This window comes from Drosophila erecta, unplaced genomic scaffold (assembly GCF_003286155.1).
Source record: "Drosophila erecta strain 14021-0224.00,06,07 unplaced genomic scaffold, DereRS2 tig00000000-arrow-pilon, whole genome shotgun sequence".
Lineage (NCBI taxonomy): Eukaryota > Metazoa > Arthropoda > Insecta > Diptera > Drosophilidae > Drosophila > Drosophila erecta.
In genome coordinates, this window is record NW_020825194.1 from 12,327,686 (window position 1) to 12,352,924 (window position 25,239).

At 40.4% G+C, this 25,239-nt stretch overlaps 1 protein-coding gene across 2 annotated transcripts in view; it reads left to right on the top strand.

The window, feature by feature from the left end:
• Positions 1-25,239, top strand: part of LOC6552129 — a 34,177-nt gene that overhangs the window by 6,932 nt on the left and 2,006 nt on the right. The window contains exons 2-4 of one of the 2 annotated variants that reach the window (XM_026977381.1): positions 9,978-10,035; positions 23,658-24,574; positions 24,627-24,931. In XM_026977381.1, the coding sequence (XP_026833182.1) occupies positions 23,722-24,574; positions 24,627-24,931 (1,158 nt within the window). In that variant the 5' untranslated portion in view covers positions 9,978-10,035; positions 23,658-23,721. The remainder of the gene's footprint in view (positions 1-9,977; positions 10,036-23,657; positions 24,575-24,626; positions 24,932-25,239) is intronic. The other variant, XM_026977382.1, reaches the window with a different exon arrangement.

Here is a 25,239-nt window from a genome sequence, read left to right on the forward strand (position 1 = left end):
TTAGTTGCATGATTACATTTAATGGGCAACGCCAAAACATAATCATTTCGATTAAATAATCAGCTACTGAAGCAAACCAGAGTCGGCGGCAACCACTCTTCGCACATTTGCACCGAACAACAGTCACTGCGGCGAGTTGAACGGCACAGCACGGAGAAAAATGGGACAAACTATAAATATTGTAAAACTAATATTTACCTCAGCTACAAGTGACTTCAAGATATCAGTTTCTGTAGATTCTACAGGGATGATTCTAGCTGACACGCTGGCAAAGCATGCTTGCAAAGCACAGTCTTCCGAACTTCAAACTTATGAAATGGTAGTCATATAAATGGTAGTCATATCTAAGATTTTTTTTCTCAGTGCAGTGCCAGGAGACCGCCTTGTTTGTAATTATGAAAGTTTTTCTCTTTTCGTGTTTTCCTCTCCCGAACCGTTGAACGTTATGAACTCATTTGTGAAAAAGTCAGGTCTCAGCGCTGACTCAGACTCAAACTTGGACTCGGATCGCATCGGATCGGACCCAATTCATTCATAGCCACAAGCTGTAGTTGCTACACATAGTGTGGCAACCAGCTATCGGAAGTGTTGCTGCTGCACAAGTTGCTGCCGCGGTGAAATGTTGTTGACCACAAAAGTGGCTTGAACCTGAAAACGCCTTGCAATGTGATACAAAAATGCTTTTGCTCTGCTGCGCAGCACAAGCAGCAGCAAACTGAGACTAGTTTTACACCAATTTCCGGCGCTGGAAAGGTTAAAGACATTGCTTTACAGAAGGGAATTTTTTCTATAGCTTTAATCGCGCTTTAATGTGGCAATTGCCGTTTGATGTTGCTCTAATTGAAATAGGAAAAAGCCGGGAAGAGTTATGGCTAAAATCAAGTGGAAAATTATGGCAGACGATGGGCGCTGAGTGAGGTGGGTTTTTGAGCTTTACGTGGAATTCCTGAAATATTTCTAGCCCAAATATAAATCTCAGCTGGTTTAGGTCTTTTTTTTTTTTTGGTTTCTAAGCAGACAGCGAATAAACACACAAAGCGAACATTTTTTCACTCATTTGTGCGAGGTTTTTGTTTGGTTTAGATGTTATTATTTTGTTGTATTATTTTTTTTTCGGAGGAATGTTTTTTTATCGGTCTTTGCGGGTGTTCTGTTTATTTTTTTACTGCAGGTTTTTTTGTGGGTTAGCAAGGCGAAACCTTGAACAGCCTGTCAATCTTTTCTTCGCCGCACATGCGAGTTTTTAAATTTTTATTTATGGCACACAATTTGTTTGGTTTTCGGCTAATGTTTGAGAATTTTTATTACCAGCAAAGATAAATCAAGTTGGTCAATGAATTCCAGTTCATCTTTTTGTCTGTTTTTGCCAAATTAGCAGTAAACAGAAAAGGTAAAACATATATACGTGTAGGTTGTTTTTGCGCCACTTTTAGGCCATTAACTTTAAGTTGTGCAACTAGCAATACTATGAGAAAGTTAACAAGCCTTTCAAATGAACTCTTGATTATGCATTTGTCAATTGGCTCAAGGTCCCGACTATTTTTTGGGGTTTTTTTCCCCCAGTAAACGTTTTTGCATCTCGCCAAACATAATTCGATTAACCTGTTTTTGTCTACGTTTACCTTTTTCTCATCTGACTGGGTGCGACATTTTGATTGATTTAAGGTGCTTGAAAAACGAAGAAGCCGCAAAATGTTTTTAGCCATGATTGCGCTGATTACGTGACTCTGTCAATTGATTTGTGCGCAAAAAAAAAAAAATTGAAAGAAAAACAAAACTCGGAGCCAAAACTCTTGGCCCATATGAATGAAACGCGGCCCAAAGCAGGCAAAAGCGTTTTGGCCAGTTCGTGAGTCGGCTAAACAACAGAAAAACACTCATCGTGGCTAATTTTTCATGAAGGTTTTTCAATTGTTTGCTGCCTGCTGCCGTTTTAGCCGGCCAAAGGCCTCAATTTGTTGTATGTGCATTGAATTTGTAATTTAACATTTTTCTAGTAGCCATTTTGAATTTGCTTTTCTTGTTTTCTTTCTAATCATTTATTTTATTAACCGAAAAATACAATTAAACGATGGCAGTCATGCGGAGATGCTTCGTTACCAATTTGGTATAATTACAATAAAATAAAACAATAAATATCTTAAATAGCTCTTTCGAGCTTCAGAAAACCTGTCCAGAATGTATAAGTTCCAACCTTTCTATTGTTGGCCAAGTCCATCCAGAAACTACGCAAGTTGTTTTCAGCCAGCAGGAAGATAGAAAAACCAGAACTTTTAAGCAAAAAATACATTTGCCATATACAAATATATTCAATGATTATGCAGTATAAAAAAAATATTAATAAATAATGTCCGAATATATTAGAATGGCTTACAACGCGTGAAAGAGCAGCTAGCGAATCTCTTTTGGAATTGCGCAATAGCTAAAGCAACCCAAGTGGCAACTTGACGGGCATTAACTGAAATTGCTTAAACATATACTGGAAATGTATTTTAAGACTCGAAAGTGTAATTACCGAACAAACTATGAAAGTGCCCCTATCTAGAGCCTGATAAAGTCACTGCCCGTGCGCTGAATTTGTTGAGAACCGACTTGTTTACATAGAAGAGGGTTAAAAGTACAGGACAAATATACTCGTATGTGGACGTATACAAATCGGTTCACGTCTATAAAGTTAAATAATAAAGATATGACGTATTTGTAGAATGCCCGTTTTATTTGCAGAGCATTTGTATTTACTTGTTCTTGATGGCCTGCCTGTTGACTTGCCCCAAATAAGGCCTATAACTTTGTAGTGCAAGTTTTAATATTTGTTAAATTGTTGAAATATAGTATATATCCAAATGAGATATATTACAAGTTCCTAACCCCTAACTTTCCCCACCATCCCCCCCAACTACGCGCCCCTGCAACTCGTGAGCTATATCAAATGTATATCTGATCACGCACTTAACATATGATGGCTGATAAAAACACTCGGTGCCGTGGAAGAGGGCAAAGCCATCGCTCCGGACGCGTCGTGTCCTAGCATTTAATTGGATTTCTGTTATAGCCGATGTCAGTTGTCCAAGGCAATTAGAGCTCGGGCGATAGATATCGCCTATTTTTAGCGACAATTTCGCATAAAGCCGACAATTGAAGTCCTCGTGCGAGTCTCAATCACGCCCTAAATGATGGCTCCACGCTATTTTTGGATCCTCAAGTGGACCATATCACAGACAACTTGAGAGCTATGTACATACAAAAGAATTCATGCCGTTCAGCCAGGAGGGGGCAGGCGAAGCATTCGTTGAAGCGTAGACTGACACAATTGATTTCAATTTTAATTAACACCCCCATACTGGCCACGCCCCCCGCCCCCGCCCCCGCCCCCTCTGTTTTAATTGGCACTTGCTCTTTGGTGGTCGAGGTTCGCTGAATCTTAACCCCTTCGAAGACAAAAACGAAGACGACGGAGTCAGCCAATGGCACAAATTAATGAATGAAATTACAAGGCAATGGGCAGTATTTTTGGGTAGTTACTATATCTATGGGGTTGGGGTTCACGCCTGGCCAACTAACATTTTTCCTATCAAAACATATATTTTAAAATCGGTTGCCTTTCATACTTTATGCATTGGACTGCCTTTTACTTTGGTTATTTGCTAGAACATCATAGATTTGAGACTTCTTATATGAATATTTTATGTTTAATGAGTCTTAAAGTTCCAGGGAATTTCCTGACTCATGTCTGTTTACTCATTCCCCAAAGTTAAGTTGCCTTATTTTCTGGCTTTCGGGCTTTTTTGCTTCCAGTAACATGGCTCCAGTTTTGTGTAAGATATTCATTCATTCATAGAACGCCTCCGCAGTTTCTCCCCCAGTTGTTTTTCGACTTCCACAATCGCCCACCCACTCAATGTTTCTGCTATTCGTTTACTTTTCATTACATCTGTGGATTCTGTTGCTGTTTTTTTGCTTTGTATTTCAGCTTTTTGCCTCTCTCGTCATCGCCGCCACTTAAACTTGACCTTTATTTCCATTTATTGCTTATTACTGCACATTGCCTTAGTATTCCCATTGTGTTTTTAGTGGCTATGTTGTTGATCCAGTTGTTGCTGGTCGGCGTCGCCAAAGTTCCTCAATGGGCGCCACCCACTTGCACTTTGCATGGTTTTCAATTCCCATTTCGGGAATGGTTTCAATGGGTTTTCAGCGCTTTCAAAGTCTTATATAATCTTTAAAGTATTACCAGATTAGCTGATATCCAGTTGGATAGCATAGTATTCATTCTCCCTAAGTACCATCGTTTTACCCGCACTCTGCTCATTCGATTGATAAATCCCACATAGAGATGTATCTGTATCTGTATCTACATATCTGACGGTGCAGTGAGTTCTGTTTTCTCCTGGCAATTTCCACATAATTGTTGCGCAAACACAGACAACTGAAATGCAGAAAAAAGTCAGCTATTACTGAATATTAGCATGGGGGAAAACTATCTTTCTTCGGTGCGGGATGTCTGTTTCGCTGTTGTTTTTCTCAGTTATCACTCGTTAAGTATGCAGTGGCATATGAAATTGCGCATAAATCAGAGACTTGGCTCTTGCATTCCACTGATATATGATCACTGGATGATATATGGGGGGCTATTAGTTTTAGTTCTTTAATGATTCACCTGGGTGTGTTCGAGTGCTGGGAAATTGATTGTCTCGATGCTAATAAAACATAATAAAAAATGGAATCGATGAAGTCCGACTCTTTGTTGGAATGAAAACGCAGAAGGGCAGACAACAGATGAGGCGTCTTAGAACATGGACAATGGAAACATTCCATAAAAATTCCTAAATACGGCTTAAACTTAGCGTTTGCTTTTTTGCTTTTCCCCCACTCCGAGTTCTTTTTTTTGTTTTTTTTTTTTTTTTTTTGGTTTCCTAACTAAGCGTTAAAACATTATAAATACCAGTTGTTTCTGGTGCCCAGGCGGCGGAGGAGTTCTATAATCTTGGAAACCAGTTTTCAGATACCGAAAATTAACACGATGGCTGCGGGGATTTGGATTTGGAAACAAAAACTTGCATTCTTCGATTGGATGGAAAACGAAAACTGAAAACTAAATACTGAAAAGCCGATAGAGGGAGAGAGATGAGATGCATGTGTATAGGACTGGTTTTCCCCTGCGGTCGGTCTTTCGCACCTTTGATGTTGGTTTTTTAATGCCCTGGAAAAAAGGGGGTTGTCCATCCAATAAGGTCTATGAGAATTTGATTTCTTATAATCGAATTCATGGAATTTTTACCCCAACTTTGGGGCGCGGCCTGGCCCGGCGAATGATCAATCAAGTGCAGCATCAGTGGAGGCAGATGAATACCTAATGAGTGCGGGTATGACTGACAAACACACGCAGCCGTGAATACATATGTACATACATATGTACCTTTGTACATATGTATATAGTCCCACAGTCGTAGACCCAAACTGGTTTAATTGATTCAAATGAAGACGACGATGGAGATGGAGACGGTGACGGTGACGGCGACGGCGACTCTTGAATGACGTTTGTCCGGCTTTGGCTTTGCCCCATTCCCTTTGTTGGCTTTTATACCGATTTCAGTAATATGTAAATCGAACCCCCCACCGCCGGTAGCAGGCAGCCCCTTCCCCAATCTCCATCATCCACGGATCGGAAAACGTCAAAATAGAAAACTTGCAAATCACATGCAACAATTGATGTCGATTGTTGCCACAGCCGCTGGCGTGTCATGCAACGTTTTGTGCTCGCCCTTTTGTGGCTGCACTCGTGCTTTGTTTGTGTTTGTGTTTATAATTGTCTCAGGTGCAACAGCCCCCCACACCCCCATGTTTGCTGATCACTTGTCAGTCAGGGGCGTTCGGTGCCCCTTCACATTGAACCCAGCATTCACCTCTGGCTGCACTCACACAAAGTATTCAGGTATTCAGGTGATCGGCTTCCAAGCGCATGAATCTTGTGAACAGAATAATAGCTGTAACAATAGATCTCGAGGTATTTACAAATCCAATAAATATATATGAAACAATCCATTTTTGCTGGTCACTTTGTGACACTCTTGTTAAAGAAGCTGGCTTCTAAAGAGCATTGATATAGGTGCTTCCACAATTTTTAAAAATCTGTATACAACCGTTTGATCTATTACAGGGTTAATCAAACTGGTTCCCTTGTGGATAATTGCAATTAATTATGATGTTGGAATCGTTAGTTTAACTGATGCATTTACGTGCCCTGAAAACCTTTTGATTAGCTGCCTGTAAGTTGTGTTTTATCTAGGAAAAAAGCAATTACTGCCAATAAACACGAATTGTAGTTAGCCATTTCTTTAGAATAGGGTCACTTATTGTAACACTCTTTGCCAAAATATCAGTTTCAGTTTGTTTTGGGAACTGTATCGTCAGAAAAGTGACTACAGTGTATTGTGAGTACTAAAATCTGTAAAATGAGTAGGGCATTAAGAAATCAGCTTATTGTTCTCATTCTGCCGCTTAACTCTGTGGTCAAAGTGGACTGACAGTGCCCATGTGAATGTCAATTGTGTCCGAGCCCCGTCCGCCCTTTTGACTCTCCGTTGTTTTCCATTCAATTATTAAAATTAGCCCTGCTCTCGCTAATTGTCGAAAGATGCAATTAAAGCTGCTCAGACTAAGGCCGAGACAGATGTAGAGATACAAGTTGTGAGGAATCGATGTTCACACACCTAGAGGAAACTATCTTTTGTCTAGAAATCGGAGAGCAGGTAGCCAGATTCGTCTGGGGTTCGTATGCCATTAAGATATTACAGAACCACCCTCACAATTCGACGGACGGAAGTCGGTGCGGTCATAAATACCTAATCTTTATGGACAGTGGGAATCAAAGAGCTCTTGACTTGTTTATGCCTCCTGTCCAATCCCTGATCCGTGATCCCCGATCGCCTCGTCCGCCACTGCCACTAATTACTTGTCTCGGTCTGCTGGGGCACCACAAACCAAGCCAGACATTCCTTAGCCCAAGATCAGGATAAGATGTGACGGGAGTTGGGCGTGCAAGTGCCTCGAAGTCCTGTCCAATGGCATTCAAATGCAAAAGGTAGAGCAGCCAGGCAGCGGAGCCACTAAATAAAATCATTAAAAATAATGAACGCACTTCCGTTGCAATTGTCGGGGTCTTAGAACTTTACACAACATTAAAATCAAGCAGCCAAGGGGAGAAACCACAACATCGGCTTACAGAGAGAGAAAAATGGGTGGGGTTTTGGAAGGGCTGTTAAGATCCGGATTTTGAGTATGGCGATCACGCTACATAGCAACTCAATAGTGTTGTTCCTATATCATAATATTATGATGCCACACAATAATATTCATATTTTGCTGTGTGTAGGGAAATATTCTCGTTGCAAGCCGCACAAATTAAAAGGTAGAAATGTTCCCTCCCCGAAACGCAGAACTCAGCTTGTTGTCGAACTCGTTGTTGGTTGTTTGGTTGTTTGGTGGCTTGGTGGCTTGGTTGTTCGGTTGTTCGACTGTCGTGAGTGGCCCGGCAATTGCAATTACATATGTAAGATTGTTCTCAGATGCCGCCGCGGCCCAAGAGGAAAACGATGTGGGGGCATCGTGGTATGGATCGGAAATAAAACTCACTCCTCCCCGGCCGTAAAAACAAAGGCCATGCTGGTTACCACTTGATTGTGGGGGCTGGACGACACATATAAATTATCAACGACGCAGCCCCCGACCTAAACTCAAATCCCAACCCATTGGAGCCAGCTAAGCCAGGGGTTCTGGCTCTCTAGTTATGCATAGATACAGATACAGATACAAATACAGATACGGTTACAGATACAGAATCGGAATCATGAAGGTTGCTGCCTCAGAATGGGTACGAATACAGGTACAGCCTACGCCAAGTGGAGCTCATCGTTTATGCAATTGGTTTATGGGCCAGATATTTTATACTTTATACTTTATTGCAATCGATGGGGCCGAGTTGGGACTTGAGGTGCAAGGAAAGTGCGAAACTGGAACACCTACCTAGTGGAGCAGAAACTTTGAGCGTAAGCCCATTAACTTTTTAGCTAAAAGATTGCAGGGGAAAAGCAGTTAAGCCGAAAGTATCTAGTGCCATTAAAGTTGCAAGTACTCTTGATAAGCTCTAAATGGTAATGTCAAATACTTTTCGATACTAATTCCTAAAAGTGTACGTTCCTTTTAACTTTTCAAAGCTGTTTGTTGGGAAACAGAAGCCGTGTAAATAAATTAAATTAAATTATTTACTCCAGCTTCACGTAAAAGGAAAATCAGGTGTGACGATTTCCAAAGGTCAAGCCGCAATCATTACTCAAAAAGCATTATTACTTTTCGTCGGTAAAGTTATTTGTTTACAATAATAATAACTTGTAAATTTATGAATACTAAAGGTCAAAACTTAATCAATCTTTGCATAGCCTTTCAATGGTCATAAACGACTAGGTAAACACCATCAGTCACTCAATATTCTTGGCCATAAAATGATTGATGAAGGTATCGGCGAAATTCTAGGTGAACTATTATGATAATTGATTGTAAAATTTAAATTTAATGCCCGAATCAACTTTTAAAACCTGCTGAGTGGACGTAATGCCAGAGAGACACATCCATTTCCCAGCCTAACAGTCGAATCACCGCAGGGGGGAATGCCAAGTCAAGTGATACCAGCTCCAAATTGATTTACCATTCTGGGGTGCCATCATTATATCTGACCCAATTGCTTGCGGGGAAGTGTGACACATTTCTGGTGGCAAAGATCAATTTGGTTTGGCCACTGGAAATGGACCACAACGTCGCCGGTTCCGTCGCATTGGTTTCGCTGCTGAAAGTTAACTGGGAATCGGGGAACCGAGGAATTGGAATACCAATGGAAATGGAAATAGAAATAGAAATGGGTATGGGTTAGTTGTTCGCCTGTTTGTTTGCACAACTGTTGAAACAGTGGCAAAGTGCGGAATCATGTTGCCGCATTGTTTAGTCGGGCATTTCTAGTTTGTTTTCCTCTTTTTTTTGTAAGTGAATTTTTTGTGATCATTTTGCTTTATTAGCCGTACTCTCTTCTCGGCTATTTACCCAATGACAACAGTTTAGGATGGCGCTTGGCCAGAAGACAAAAACAAGGTCACAACCAGAACTTTCCAAAACAAAAAGCCCAAAAAAATAAAAAGCACAACTGGAAAAAGTACCAGCGGAGATACGCCGCCGAATCGGCTGGACAAGAAACAATTAGTCAGGGAGGGGCCCTCGCAATTTGTATCTGTAACCGGGAGATATTCGCGCCTTTTCACACTACTTCTTCTTCTGGGTTAACGTCAGCGTTAACCCGTTTGCCAGGCCAATTACCCCGCCCCATAACCCCAGCATGAATATCGCTTAAGACAGAATAAAAGTGCCTCGACAATTGCTTTATTCATGACTAAAGCGGCTGGGGAAGGAGGAAACACACGAAACACAACAGCAACCTACATAAAGTATCTCTCAGTATATTGTATCTTAGTATCGCAGTTTCTTAGTGCCGCAGTATCTTAGTATCGCAGTATCTCTGCATCTGGTATCTCGAACTGTGGCTATGTGACGCATCTGGTGGGATCCCAGTGGAGGAACTGCAGCTTGAAGTTGCCTCTTGATTGCTCTTGATTGGCCTTTGTTTCGCTTTGCTTTCCACTCGTTGTGCAAGTTTTGATTTTGATTTCAACTCAAATCGACTCGCCTCGCGTTTTGATTTGATTTCGATTTGTGTGTCTGGACGAGAGTGTTTATTTTCATTTTCAATAAATCGCTCTATAATTGCACTCCGCGGGGGGATTGCTAGGCCCCTCGATGTGAAAGCTGCCATCAAATTATCTCATTTCACGAGGCGTGTGAAAAACGCTTTTGATCTTTGCATTTCCAAATTGATATATCTTTTGTGTTTTCTTCAAACATTTTTTTTCATAATTTCTCTCGTTCATTTCTTGCAGGCCCCAGTCCGCGAAACACACCCTAAAAAAGCTCTTCAAGATTTGTGGATGTTTTCAGGTATGTGCCATAAACATAGGCCATAAACATATTTTCATATCAAATTCCAAATACTCAATGGGAATTGGGGAGAGGCTCCAACAGCAAGTGTGGATCACCCATGGCTTACATATGTTGCAGTTTAGTCCACGTCCCACTCGAGTGCAACTAAGTGGTTCGAACACACTATTCATAACTCGGGTGCCATTAAAGCTGGAGGCACGCAAACTTTCGCACGGCTCACTGCTCGCATTGAGAACCTTAAATATGGGTCAATTACTCATAAAGAGCCTTTCATAACTCTTGAAGTACTTCAATTTAGTGACCGTTAGGCATTGCAGACTGCGTTATAGGGTATGCACTGTGTTCGGATTTCAACAAATTTAACAAACTGCAGCTGCGCCACATAGTTTCAGGCTTATTTATTAGTTATTTTATGTGTCATAACACCTGCTATATCCATCAACCTAATTTTATCAAGAACTAACCACTACTAGGTAGCCAGTAGTCTGTTCGAAACAGCACCTGCTGACTAGAGCTAGCCTTAGTTCAGTTCAGTTCTAATTGCCGCTAGTCATACTCGCATTCGCATATGGAGCCGGCGGATTCGAGCCTAACTGTTGAGTGGCAGTTAAATGCTAATTTGCCGGGCTGACTGACCGTTGCTGACTGCCGGTTTTTGGTTTACTGGTCTTGAATCTTGTATCTTTACTGTCTTTTAGCGCAGAATCGTTGGTGCTTGTGTGCGTCTTAATTGCACCGGGAAACCCATTTCAAGAAGTTGGCCCTTTTAGCCGCTTACCTTTTTTTTGCTCCATCTCAACGTCTTTCTGCCGTATCGATTGCAAATCCACGCACATGAATCGAGGTCGCTGGAGATCAACGATCTGTATCTGTATCTGCATCTCTCTACCTGCTCGACTTAGTTTTTGTTTTTGCTCAACTCTAACTGATCAACTGCGGTGGAAGAGTAACTGACGTAGTGCAGATACGAATGCAAATTTGTATCTTTATTAAATCAAATAAATTTGTGCCTTTTGGACTTCATGCGCGGCTGCCTCCAGTCGATAAGTCAGCGGATTTCATTGTTTGGTGATTGGGCTATAACAATGTGAATTCGTCAACGGAAACGATCTGCGACTAACAATTGCTCACATGCAATGAGTATAATTTGTTTAGATCATAAATTTGCGTCATTTTCGGCGTGGCAGTGTACGAGTATCTGATAAATCCTAACCGCTAGAATTAAGCAACTTATTTGCGATAGCCTTTAATTGCAACATTTCCCTGTTTGATCTATCTAATTGAAGATTTCCTATTTTACCACATCTAATCGTCTTATTTTGAAAAATCGGATTAATAGATCACTTGATCACCTGAAATGAATTCCAGTTTAAATGAAATCCAATTTACATCACATTAGAAGAGAAATATGAACTCTGAACTTGAGCTAACAAAATAAACAATTCGGTTTGCCAAGCCCACCAATTTATTGACAATTTCGAATGCCTTTCCACTCATATGCAAATGCGAATTGGTAAACAACCTTAGCAATGAAATGAATGAACATCGAATGACAAAATATGGTGTAATAAATCAATAAAACTCGTTGCTATTGTGATTCCCGGAATTATACTGATTTATATATAAATATGATCAAATTCTTTGTTTTAAATGGTTTTAAAGGTTTTAAGAACTTTAGAAGCATAAACCTCATAGCTGCGAAATCGTAAATACTTTCCACTTTCCCTGAGCATCAGCTGCGTTTAATTAGCTTCACTTTTACTCATCTCGCAAAGAATCTGAAGCTGGAGTAAAAGTTTGCCGACTTATCTTGTTCTCCGTCTAATTTCCACTTGCGTTTTTTGCATTCAATTTGATGTCGCCGCACATGGACATGGAAATGGCTGTCCAGATATTTTGGACTTGGTTTTCACCTGGTCGCGGCACGTAGTCATTTCGATGGACATTTGACATCACATCACCTGACATGTCAGGCGGTCGTTTTGGGCACAGTGAGAGTTTCGGTAGCAAATTCTTGCAGTAAAAGTAAATGCGATTTGGGATGAAAACGAGCTCAAGTTCGGACAGCAGGTGGCAAATTGTTTTGGCACATGCCCAGAGCCAAACAAAAAAAGAAGAAAAATAAACAGCTTCTGCTTAGAGCCAGACCTGTCTGGATCGGATTCGCCAAACGAGATAAAAATAAAACCATTATAAATTCATTAACCAAGCGAATCTTTGATAATTATAGTATGCTTAGAAGGGGGACGAAGAGCTTCTATAATTTTTCGTGAAATGTGCGTCAGCAACAAAAAAGAAAAAACACTTTTTTATCCCCCAATCTGCGCGATTCGTTTGATCTGGACAACAAACTAGCCAAACCACAAAAAATGGCAAACGGAAAAAAGTGGCAAATGTGCCTCAGGTGATAAGTTCATTTATTTATCTGTTATTCCTGTGCTGCTTATTTTCTTTTTATCTTTTAATTTTATCCGACGCGTGCTCCATGAGTTTTGTGTTAATTCGTAATAATTAATTTGAGAGTTTGCAGAAGCCGCAAATGAAGCGAGGCTAATAAATTATTTATAATTCGCGAACACGACAAGGGAATATGGGAATTTCCAAAATGCAAAGATTACTTCTAGGAATTAAAGGTGCCATTTAAATTAAATTTAGAACTAAAAACCCCGCTAATAAAATCCCATTAGGGTTTTTTATATTTCTATATATATTTGGACATAACATTACATTTATAAGCACGATATCTTAATGTTCTCTAATAGATAACTTACCAAGTAAGTATTCAAACTTAAAGTTTGATCGATAAGGCATTAGTTAATACCCATTGATTTTTGGAGTACCTTTTAATAACCAATTTTCTTTTTATAACTCAAGTAGCGAATGTTCCTTTAAATTGCTTTGCGGACTGTTGATTATTTTATGGGCCCTGTAAACTTGTTTTTATGCATTTCAATACTCCTAGCTGTTATTCTTCAATATTTATTATTGCCATTTTATTTCGAGCTATGATCGTTGCGCTGGCTGCACAATTACTCAGCCAAATGAGTGTGGAAACTTCGGAATGCCTCAAATTGCATTTGGCCAAACACGGAAGATGGTCCACCCCAATCCGACTCACATATTTCTATTCAACAGTTGCGTGTGCATTGCACAGTGGGTTTGTGTGCCTCGAAATCGCATTTCATGCAATTACAACTACTGCAAATCGGTTGTCACGGAGCTCCATTTAGGCGGCTTAATAACCGGAACGAGGTCTATAAATATAAAATCTTTAATTGAAATGGCCAAAACAACTTTACAATTTGCTATTATCGGTAACCTTTGTCATGTTATTCATTTTTATCCCATTGCTTAATTCTTATCTTGCTTAAAATTTACTTTTTCTACAAATTTTTGTTATACCCGTTACTAGTCGGTAGTGTTACTAGTGGGTAGTTACTCCTAGTCGGGGAGTATTCTATCTTTTTTTTTTTACGATAAAGCGTGAGTTTAATTTGCCTTTGCACGGTGTTTTCTCATTTCTAGGAGATATTGCGCATTTGTGAAAAGCAAAGGGTTCTAAAATAACGAATTTATTACACTCGCGACTTGCTTCATACTCGTTTTCTAATTGGATAATCGTGTAATGGGGGCTCTAAAACTCGTATTACCTAAGTACCACAGCCCATAGGGCATACAGGGAATAAAAAGTCATATAATTTAGGTTCGAGATCAGTTGTTACATGTTCCCAATCTCCTCGATTAAAAAACCCAAGATGCTTACCAAAATCATTCGAATTTAATCAGATCATGCGTTTAATTCTTTTAAATTGTATGAAGTACATTGGAAATACTTGAACAAAGGGTGTTGATAAATAGAAAACATATTGCACTGTTGGTTTAATTGGTTAGAATATCTTTCTCCCTTGCGAGTAAATACTAAACTCTCAATTACTAATTAATTAATTTGCATAAAGCCTCATACAAAAACTAACTAATGACTGCACGTTTCAAATTTGCGAAAAAATTTGCATATAGTTCAATGGATTGTATTTACTTCATTCGTTAGCTTTATAAAATGGACTCATTTGTGATTTAGAGTAGTGCCAAAAGTCACTTATCAACGCATAATTCAAAAGCCCGTCACTTGACTTAAAATAATTCCTTTTTTTGTGCCATCCATTTTAATAAACTTTTTAATTTGTTGTTGGTATTTGGCAATCTTTCCTTCGAAATAATTTCATGCGCATTTGTTTGCATTGAGTTCGAATTATTTTTTGTTCACTTTTATTTATTATTTTTCGTTATTGAAATTGGAATGGCAAGTGGAATTTGTAAGCAATTTGAACGGTAATTGAAATTCAATTCAGGTCCAAGCGGAGCAGACGAGGTAAAATAAAGAGTATCATACAATTTTGATCCAAATACGATGCAAGCAAGAGAAAACGCTATAGTCCGCTATCAGATACCTATTACCTATTTAGTAGGAGAGGGCCTTAAGATGGTTGTCCGTCCGTATGTCCGTATGCACGGACATAGATCAGTTCGAGTAGTGATTCTGATTCCCATAACTGCTATAAACTTTTCAACGAATCGAGTATACCCTTTTATTCTACTTTTATTGGGTATAAATCTACATTTGTTTTTGTGCGACACAGGCTGAAATAAAATGATGAAAAAATTATTTATTTATTCAGAATAAATGTAATTTTGACAACGAAAACCGATTAACATTTCTGTATAAATAATGCAAATATTCAACAGAAATATGTCCTAAAATGCCATTTACTTAAAAAGTAAACACATAAATCGCTCCAAATCGTTGTATAATGTGTATTTGTAAGTTTTGGCTATGGAGCTGCTGTCATATTCTGTAAAAACGGATCATTTTGTATTCAAGTGAACCGTTTTTTTTGAGCCAAGGTTTCTTCTTAGCCCGGTCACATGGTCACCATGCGGTTTTTGCCGGAGGAATGCATTTATTAGCCCGACCCAACAAACAAAAAAGACTCAAATGCTACATTTCCAGGCAGCTGCTCGACAGGCCAAAAAGTAAAAATAAAATTAAAATACAACCAAAACAAAATGCTAGTTTTTTGCACGAAAATTTTCTCACGTAACAAGTACACCAGCCAGACATGGGTCGGGAAAAACTTTTTCAGAAAACTGAAAAGTCCGACAAGAGCGGACCAAGTAATTTACTTCGGCACTGAAATAAACCAGAGATCACTTGTAAATTTACATCTCGAACATGCATTTTTAATAGTCATTCCATTGTTTTATTTGAAAAATGTTATATAGGTAACCCGATTTCTTTGTAATCGTTATATCCAATTGATTTCAAAATGGGTTGCCAATTGTTTTGTCAGTGCGCCAAACAACTTGTTGGCCAATTTTTTGGCGTCTGCGCAATCCATAAGAGGGCATTAAAGCCGCTGCTGCTGTTGGCCGATTCTAAATATCAGGCAAGGCGATTGCAAGTAGCCAGCCAGCCACTGAAACTTCAGAAACTTCAGAAACTACACAAACTACAGCCTTGGCTAATGGCCAGTCAACGGCAACTGACATGGGCGATATCGGTCGGCTCTCTTGGCCAAAAAGAAGTGCTTTTAATGGCTCAGTGGCTCAGTGGCTGAGTGGCCTTTCCCTGCATGTGTGCCTGCAATTTGGCAGTATGACTAAGCCCTGCCCGCTTATCTTGGCCAAGAATTTGACTCTTGCTCTTTCAGTTGGCCACTACGGACCCAAAAAAAAAAAAGAAAAACAAAACAAAACAAAAAACGATACTGTGCCGGAATTTTAGTGGAAAATTTTCACACGAAATTCAACAAATGCCCGTTAATTGCTTGACAAAATAAACCTTTTCGCGAATAAAACGTCCAATGGGCCCGTCGATAAAGAAGCGAGTAAATAGTAAATAGCCGCCAAGAATTGGCATTGGCGGCCGACCAAATTATCATTTTGCACAATCACCTCGATCACTTCGGTGTCAGACACTCACTTCACTTCTCTGTAAAGGGTGTCACCGCAAAACACCTATGGATAATTCATTCATTTGTACTTGACGATCGTACAATTTATTGTTGATGTTGGGTGAGAAGTATCCAAAGATTACAAGAATATACAATGAATGCTGCGGGGGGAAATTGTCGGGTTTTTTGCGGCTTCAATTCGCAGTCAGATTTTGAGTTTAGATTGTAATAACACATGCATGTGTTATCTCAACGTCTTTGTTGCTAGAAATTAGATTGTGTTAAGTTTAATTGTTGTTGAATACTGTTTGCTTAGAACTTTTGGCTAATGGATACCTTACCCTTGTATTGATTTATATCAGCTCAGATTAATAATTTACTACATTTTTATGACTTGTAAAATGTTATTTGCTTGGCAAGCCTGTGAGCAAATCAGAAATTTTCCACATCGCACTCAATTCTTTCATTTAATTTACGAGCAGATTGTGTACTATTAGTGTTTTGGAAATTAGTACATAGTAACCATTCTAATTGCCAGATAGAGTGATAAATCACGTTTTATCTCTAGATATTGGTTGGCTGTTTATTACCGAACACTTTATTTGGGAAACTTTTCCCAAATTACAGCTTAAAGCCAAATAAAAACCAACACAAACAGAGGATTGTCCTTACCATGACCAAGGGTTTTTTTTTGTAATAACAAACCAATTGAATTCGCTACTATGATATTTACACATTTACATTTCTTATGCAAGAATTCCGCACCTAAGTCCTCATTAATTCACAAACATGTCAGGCACATTATAGCCATGCTAAAACGATATTAGTAATGATGCCAACCCTTTTGGCCAGACATGAAGTCATCTTCAGTTTGCTAACGACGCCATTCGATCACAGAATTGTAAAGTGACTCCTTCTCTAATGGCGCAAAAATGTTGTTTACCCAACAACTGACCATTCCAATCCGAATCCCAATCCCTTCCCCATTGGGAAGCTCCGCACCCTGGATTGTGGATATTTATATACATATATATAGATGCCATCGCGATTAATTTTCACTTTCCGCTCAATGGGGAGGATAACCAGCCCAACCTGTCCCGTGTAATCGTTAACTTTTTAATGGATTCTGTTAGAATAACAAATTCGATTTAATCAATTTTTTGTTTCGCAGCGATTGCTTTACCAGTTCGACTTGTATTTATTATTAATCGATGATGCACACGCTCATCAATTGGAAGTATTCGAGAAGCTCGGTTCATTCGATGATGATAACGCCTAATATTTATAATTCAATTTTGGCCGCAATCGAGTGTTTTGGCACTTCTTTTTGTGGCTCTATCTAGTTGAAATTTGTATTTCGATTTTTGTTACGTTTGCGTTGTTAGCATCGAGGTGATAAATAAAGCTGAAAATCGTGTCCGAGCGTTCTTGAGCCTTTTATTCATGGCATTCATCATTAGACGCCATCATGATTTGAATGAATAAATAGATGACTCGATCGGGATGTGGCTCTCTGTGAATATTAAGGAGTTTAGCCACAGTGACCGGCTTACTAAGTTTGAAGTTGCCAGAGAGTTCCGTGTTTGAAAATACTTCACAACGATTGCTTAACCACTGGAGGATTAGTTGATGAAAGCAAATATATACATATATATTTTAGATTTTTCGTTGCCCCAGGCAAACGCTTTCTCACAAACATTCGGTCTATAAATCCGGCATAAGCCGATAATTGTAATTCCTTGGCCAACTTTTACCGCCCCGGGCTCTCTGGATCCACTCATGTCCCACCATCTACTATACGATATGTGTGTAAGAGATAAGACTGAAAAATTTAATTAACAACAGCAAATGAAGCCGGCAACAAGACCAGCATAAAAATCGAACCAAACTACGCAATAAAGTCAACAATCAATTAATGATGCAGTGCAGCCAAATGTCAAGCAGTCAAGTCGAAACGAGGATTCCAAATGTATGGGTTCTTCTAGACGTATTTCCTCATCGAATGACTTTAAAATTGTAGTTGCATCGTTAGTTCTTAGTTTCATTTTACGAACTCTATTATGAAAGATTAAGTGATATTATCTTTATAGTACTCTATTAATGCCTCGATTTATTAGCATTATCTACAGGGATTTAACTTTGAGAATGTTGTATCTATCAGATTTTTTCGGATGGCAGGTGGTCTTGTGAGCTGCAGTGATTGCCAAACTGAATTGTTGCAATTTTTGCAATGGAGGAGGGAACTTTGAAATGTTGCACGGCTGTTGTAGTTGCTGTTGCTGCTGCATGCAGTTGCCATTGTTGTTGGCGGTGCAGTTGCAGTTATGCAAATGCATACAAAACACACATTAGGCATCATTTTGCATGTTTAGCATGTTTTGCATTTTGCTATTGCCCAATTAACCCGCTTATATGGTATTTTTCTTGGCGCTAATAAATTTGCAAGCCTACGTTAAAACATTTCAAAGTGTTGGTAGGGGGTGTTTATGATGACAATCAATTTACATCGACTTTTTTTGCCCAGACATCTTGGCACGCCTTCAAATGTGCCATTGTCTCGGGAACTGGGTACCAATGTTTGGCTATAATCCGAAATTGATATGGGAACTTGTGCGCATTTCTCTGTTTGCCAGATAACGAACTATAGCTATATCCGCAGTAATTAGCCATAAACCTATCAGAAGAGCTTAACTTTCACCCCAAAGACGCAAAACACACGAAATTGCCTCGGGGTACTTTAATTAAATAACTTTTGTGTGCATAAATATTTGCCAAGTCTTAGGCAGTTAATTCTTGCAAAGCTCCATTGTTTGTCTTTCTAAAAGGTTTGTGTTTTTTTTGTATTCTACCTAGCAAATATGAATATATTATAGTGGGGATTTAGGAAAAGACGTGCGGAGTGCAGTTTGGTATTTTGAACAACGTTTCATTGAACAAAAGAGCGAAAATAAATTACAAAATGATGTCAAGGCATTCACTTTCAAAACCATCAAGAAATTTCAATACAAAACGAAAGAGCAGTATTACGCAGGCATATAAAAAATATATAATTTGTAAAACAAAAACCTGCTGCGGCTACTTCAACTCAATTAGCCCAACTACAAAAGTTTAAAAAAAAGGGGAAAAAAACAGCAGCAGCAGCAGCAACATATTGTGATGGTTCAACTTTTGAGCCCCCCATTAAAGTCGGGATCCCATTAAACCGAAACATACTCTCGTAAATCTCATGAACTTCTGGCATTCGACTGTAAACACATATTTTTCAACGCAGTATCATTTTTCTCCAGCATTTTACTCTTTCTGCACACTTTGTTTCTACTGTTTTTACGGCACAATTTACTTTATAATCTGTCTATAAACAGAATTAAAACAAATTGTGGGGGTTTTTACACTATTAATTGCCGCCCAGATGCTCAAGCTTTAGCTTTAGTACCGAATTCGAGGGAATTTTTTCTTAATCGCCAAGTGAGGGGCCGAAAAAAAAGTAAGAAAGAAAAGGCAAACAAAAGTCAATGTCATTTGTTCCTTTGTTTCACTGTGAGATGAGAACTGAATTTTTAATTCGTTTCCAAAATGAGTTGCGCAGGAAGGTTATGGGGATGGATATGTAATCGGGTTAGATTGTTAGATTGATGGCATTATGCGAGTAGAAGATTCTTGGAAAACAACTTGCAAACCCGTATATTTTATGATAATATCTCCAAGTTATATATATGAATTTCACAGTTCAGAAACTCGTTAGTATTAACGTATGGATGTAAATGCTAAAGCTGAAATAAAAGCTGATACACTCGCTGCGAAGATTGCATTTTTCACTCTTGATTTCTAAGCCATCTTCATTTTCCATATGCCTGCAAGAATGCCAATGTGGATGCTGGCTTAAGCCCGGTTTTGTCTGATTCTGAGGTGTGTGCTGCCAATCAATTATCGAGGGAATACAATACTGCACAAATTTATGCCATACATTATAGGTTATTCATTTGTTCAATTAAATGCATTCCGATGCGTTCGCACGTACCGAAAGGCTTCCTTCAACTTACTCTCTATATGACTCCTCCGGATAACCCCCCAATCTCCTCCAGCATGGCCAAAAGTTAGGCGACAACCGCACATGACACACATGCCCAAAAAAATAAGCGAAAATAAAAATACATCTGACGAATGCGAATTGCGAAACTGTTTAATTTAGTTGCGAGTCACTTTTTTTTCGTATTTTATTCGTTTATTTTGAGACATTCTTGGGTGCCTGAGCCGAGACTCCAAAAGCCAGAGATCTGAGCAGAGAATTCAGAATTTGCGATTTATTTAACCTGACATTGGAAGGGGGAGAGCGGAAAAGCGGAGAAGGGGGGCACAGGTTGGAAAACCACACACAGAGGAGCATGGCTAAATTGATATTTATGTGCGAGCGGGGCCCACACTAAGTAAACATTAGAATCAACTTTTCAAACTTGCAGTTGACACAGTTTATGCTAGACAACCCGCCAACAACAACCAATCGGTGCACCTGAGCCGCGAACAAAGCTATTCGATTACAGTGGAGCTTCTAGTAGAAAAACCAGTGTGCAAAAAGATATATGAAATATGGTTTCTGTAAACCTATTGCTACTAGTTGTGTTACGATGCAAAATCGTTCATTCAGTAAATTGGTGTCCAGATGTACAAGAACTGCCGCTGAAGAGGCTTTACTGTACCCATCTGCGGGTCCTCGTCGGTTCGCTCTCCACAATAATAAATTGCATTTTCTGTTCAACTCTGCGACTTGGCCTATTGAGCACTTTCAAGTGTTTGGTCCCCAAAACAAATAACTCTGATGTGGTTCTCTGCGGCTTTTGCATTTTAAGCCGCCTGGGAAACACCGAATCCCAGTTCTCGTTTTGGGAAACGAACGCAAATTTAGCTGTTAACAGCCAAGAACACAAATACAGAATGGTTAAAAATACATTTTGATAAATGACCAAGCAGTTTCTGCGCCAGCCATTGTTTGCATTCAGACCGGACAAAAGAAGTCGGAGAAACCGAAATAGAAATATCAAATAAATAAATTAAAAGCGTTTACCTAATTATAAGATACGATGATCAATCAAAAAGCCAACAAATGTTGTTACCAAGGGAAGAGTAGCGGAAATACACGCGCATATGTCATATTAAGTAAAAGTCAGTTTTTTTTCTCTTTGTTACTAATGATCGCAGCAAATTACAGTGCCACTTTCATGTCGTTAAATATTTATTGAGCTGCCTAAAAGTTCTGCATCGCCACTAATCATAGTGTGGCTTTTAGAGGAAGTGGCTAAATTTCTCCCTGATCCGCGGACTTACCCGCGCAGGCCTTGAACCGCTCCTGGTTTCCGTAGTTGGGTGTTAATATTTTGCACACCAAACTGAAACTGTCCACATGGCCGCACTTCCTCATTACGCTTTTTGCATGATTTTGTTCACTCCTCATTTTTCCCCCTTTTTTTGCCAAGTGAAGGCATTCAAAGTGTACTTTTCCTATAGGTATGATTTTTTGTGCTTAATTTTCGTATTTCATTTAATGTGAGCTGGGTGTTTAAAATGCGCGCTCACGCACAATTCGAGACCTGGAGACTTGCAATTATGGACAAAGGGGAAAGACCATTCAAAAGTCCAGAGGCGGAGGCATAAATGATAATGGGTGGGGCAGGGCCGAGCTGGGCCGGTGCAAAACAATTACTTGGTATTTTTTCCACTTCTTTTTTCGATTTTAAATATTTTGTTGTATACTTAACTTTTCTTACAAATTCAGCGCGCTTTCTTTGAGCGCTCCTACAAGAGACGGAGAAAACGGAGACGATGTCATTGCCCCAAGGGATCACTTCGGATGGTCGGCAGCTACATAGATGATGGATGGTGTCTGGTGTAGGGGGTGTATTGCGATGACTACTGGGCTTTCTCACAATCGTTCGCATCCACATGTATGAATGGCTCTTCGGCTGACATTTGCATGGGCAGGGGAAAACGCAATGGGTGGAGTGGGATGGTCGAGGGAAAAAGTGAAAGCCAGCGATTTTATCGACTGCCCAAAGACCAAAGACACCAGCAGACAGCCAAGGTCATTGGATGGAAAAACTGAGAGCTAATAATATGGCCACAGACCTGACCAATTGCCTTTTGTGCGGGGCTATTGAATATTCGATATGGGATATTGAATGCGGAGTATTAACTGGGTAGCAACTTCCTATGAATTCGCTGTGCCTGCGAGAGTTGCCAGCCACTTGGCCGTAAATTACCATAAATTCCATTCCGCGGAACAGTTTAATATTTATAATTCTAAATCACGAGCACGACTGTCTGCAGCTTTGTATGTACTCGTACATAGTTGGCCATAAAAATCAGAGCCGCAAAATAGCCACAGCTTAGATTAGATTACAGCCAGAAAGCGCCTGCAGTTGGCTAAAACACCTCGTCGCGATTAGACCAGCAAACTCGAAAATAATGGATCTTGGAGGTTACCTATTAGTCGGCTAACCAGCTAGTTGCTCACCTGGGCCACTAATCGATGCTCTAAACGGCCAGGTACGTGAGTGATTAGGCTGGCAAATTGGGTTCAGTTCAATCGGATTGGGGCGAGGAAACAGCGGTGTTTGCCCAACTTTATTGTGTTTTAATTACGCTTCTCACAGCGACCAAGTTTAGCCAGGTAAACCGAATGGAAAATGTACTTTGTCGCCCCATAATTGCCAGGTTTAAGTGCTTTTCAGCCATTTAATACACGTACTTAATGACTCTTGATAGTTGCATCTTCAAGTGTCGTTTTTAGCAAACAATTCGCCATCTAAATAATGTGAAAATTTTAAATGCGAAACGGAAAACAGAAAACAGAGGGCCCGTGTGGCGTTTTTCATCTAGCAAGGGGGAAAACAGAAACAGTACTACAAAAAATAGTAATTATAATACCTGATACCGTAAACATTTGCATATTGTAAGCTGTGCGAAAACACAACACGAGACCAAGAGGAAAAACACTTTACAGCTGCTGCCGAGTGTTAATCATGGGGTAATTTATTAGTCAGTTGACACTTTTTGGTCTCAGTTGCGGAAAAATTCACTCGAAATCGGGTGTGAATTGGTGGTAATGTTGGCAGTTGAGTGTGCGAATTATACCCAATGATGGGTGAAAGTGTGGCTTCCATTTGCGATTTGGCCCCCTAACACCCATTCATAATTGCGCCAATAAAAGTGTGTTAATTTGTGGGCATAAAACAAAGGATGGGCACTTTCAAGTTCCGATAAACTAAGGAATGGAGTTTATTTGAGTCGGATGAGTTATTTGTGCATCATTCGGATATAACAATTTGTCATAATTATATATGAAAAACAATGTATGAAGTAATTGAAAATAATCATCATGATTTATTCGTAAATCATTCAGATATAACAACAATTTGTCGTCAAATATGAAAAACATGTACAAAGTAATTGAATCATTGAATATAATCGTACATTAAAAAACAAGTTTAACCACAGGTTTAAAACACCAACTTTCGTGTTTCATTGTTTGATTGCTAATTTAGTTGGCTAATTTCTCCCTAGCCATGGATCCGAAATGGAATTATAGGCTAATTTAGCTGCTTTTGGCCGATTTCTCCCTTATTTGCACTGATTAATAAATAGATTTGTTAACTTACCTCCCTATTTCACTCGCAGATCTTCCGTAACATGCTCTTGTCCAACGAACATTGATTGGGTACATCAGCAGCACAGCCCGAAAATGGAAGCCGACAACGGCAGCAAATCCCCAATGGAGCACGGTTCCGAGGGATGTGATGAGGTGGACTTCATAGTGGCCACGCACAACAATAACAACGATTACGAGGATTTGGGCAGCGTTAGTCAGGCGGTGATCCACACCAAAGTAGCAGCAGCAACAGCCGCAGCAGCAACAACTGCAGCAGCAGCAACACCAAACAACGAACCAAACAGCAACACGCCGAAGAAAGCCAAGGAGCGTCGCACCCTCTTCCACTTCGGGAGCAGCAGCAGCAAGAAGCTGAGTCAGAGCAAGTCGCAGGAGAGCCAGGAGGCGGGCAGCAAGGATGCTCCTCCGGCGACAACTCCTGCTCCCCTGCCGCCGGTGCCAATTGGTACGCCACCGCGACAGCACAAGTTCGTGAAGAGCAACAGCTTGGCCAGATTGCTGGGCAACACCTACAATGCCAAGAAGTTCGAGAAGCAGGAGCAGAAGCGTCTGGCCGCCGGATCCGAGGGCGGCAAGTTCAACACCTACAGCGGGAGGCGTGGTCGCGCTGGTCCCTATCTGGAGCGCTTCAAGCGGGTGTCCAAGGAGGACGGCGATGTGGCTGGCGAGGATGACACCGTCCGGGTAACGAACGTCATAACCCTGACCACGGACTCGCGGGACCTGCTCTACGGCAGCCGGCAGGAGCATGTGGGTCGCACTGGGGGCTACGACCAGAACGATCAGCTCACCTCCAAGGCGTATCGCACGCTCACCCGCAGTTTGGGCAAACTCTGGAGGCGCACACACAGCGTGGATATCAGCACACCCGATCCGGAGTTCAAGGTCTCCTACCTGGGCAACGTCCTGACCGGCTGGGCCAAGGGTGAGTCACACATCTAACCATAAACGGATCCATACTAATGTTGTATCCTCAGCAGGTGAGGGTTGTGTGGAGAAGCAGCTGAACACGCTGTGGCGGAACTACACGCAGCACTCCAAGCCGGACGTGATCATGCGCCTGAAGGTGTGCGCCTCCGGCTTGAAGGCCACCACCCGGCAGCACGGACTCACGGAGTACTGGGCCCACAGGATCACCTACTGCTGCGCACCGAAGAACTATCCGCGGGTCTTCTGCTGGATCTACCGCCACGAGGGCAGGAAGCTGAAGCACGAGCTCCGCTGCCATGCGGTGCTCTGCAGCAAGGAGAAGATCGCCCAGGACATTTGCGATACCCTGCGGGTGAGTGGCTCCTGCTGATCCGAATCCTGCATGAGTGGCGCATGACTACCAATTGGTTCATACATGAATCTATCTATAAATTGCGAGATTAAACTGAAGGGGTTTCGTATTTCAAGTCAAGTATACGCATGACTAACTATTTATGTTTATCTGTGGACTTTTCCCTTCCACTTTCATACTATCTCAATGAGCCTTTTGTTTCGTCGCTTTGTTTATCAAATTGAACTTTTTCTAAGAGAAATTAAACCAAATGCTTAGAGTTTCATTTCTGGAAACTTCCACTTGTATCAACTAAAACAAGCATGCTC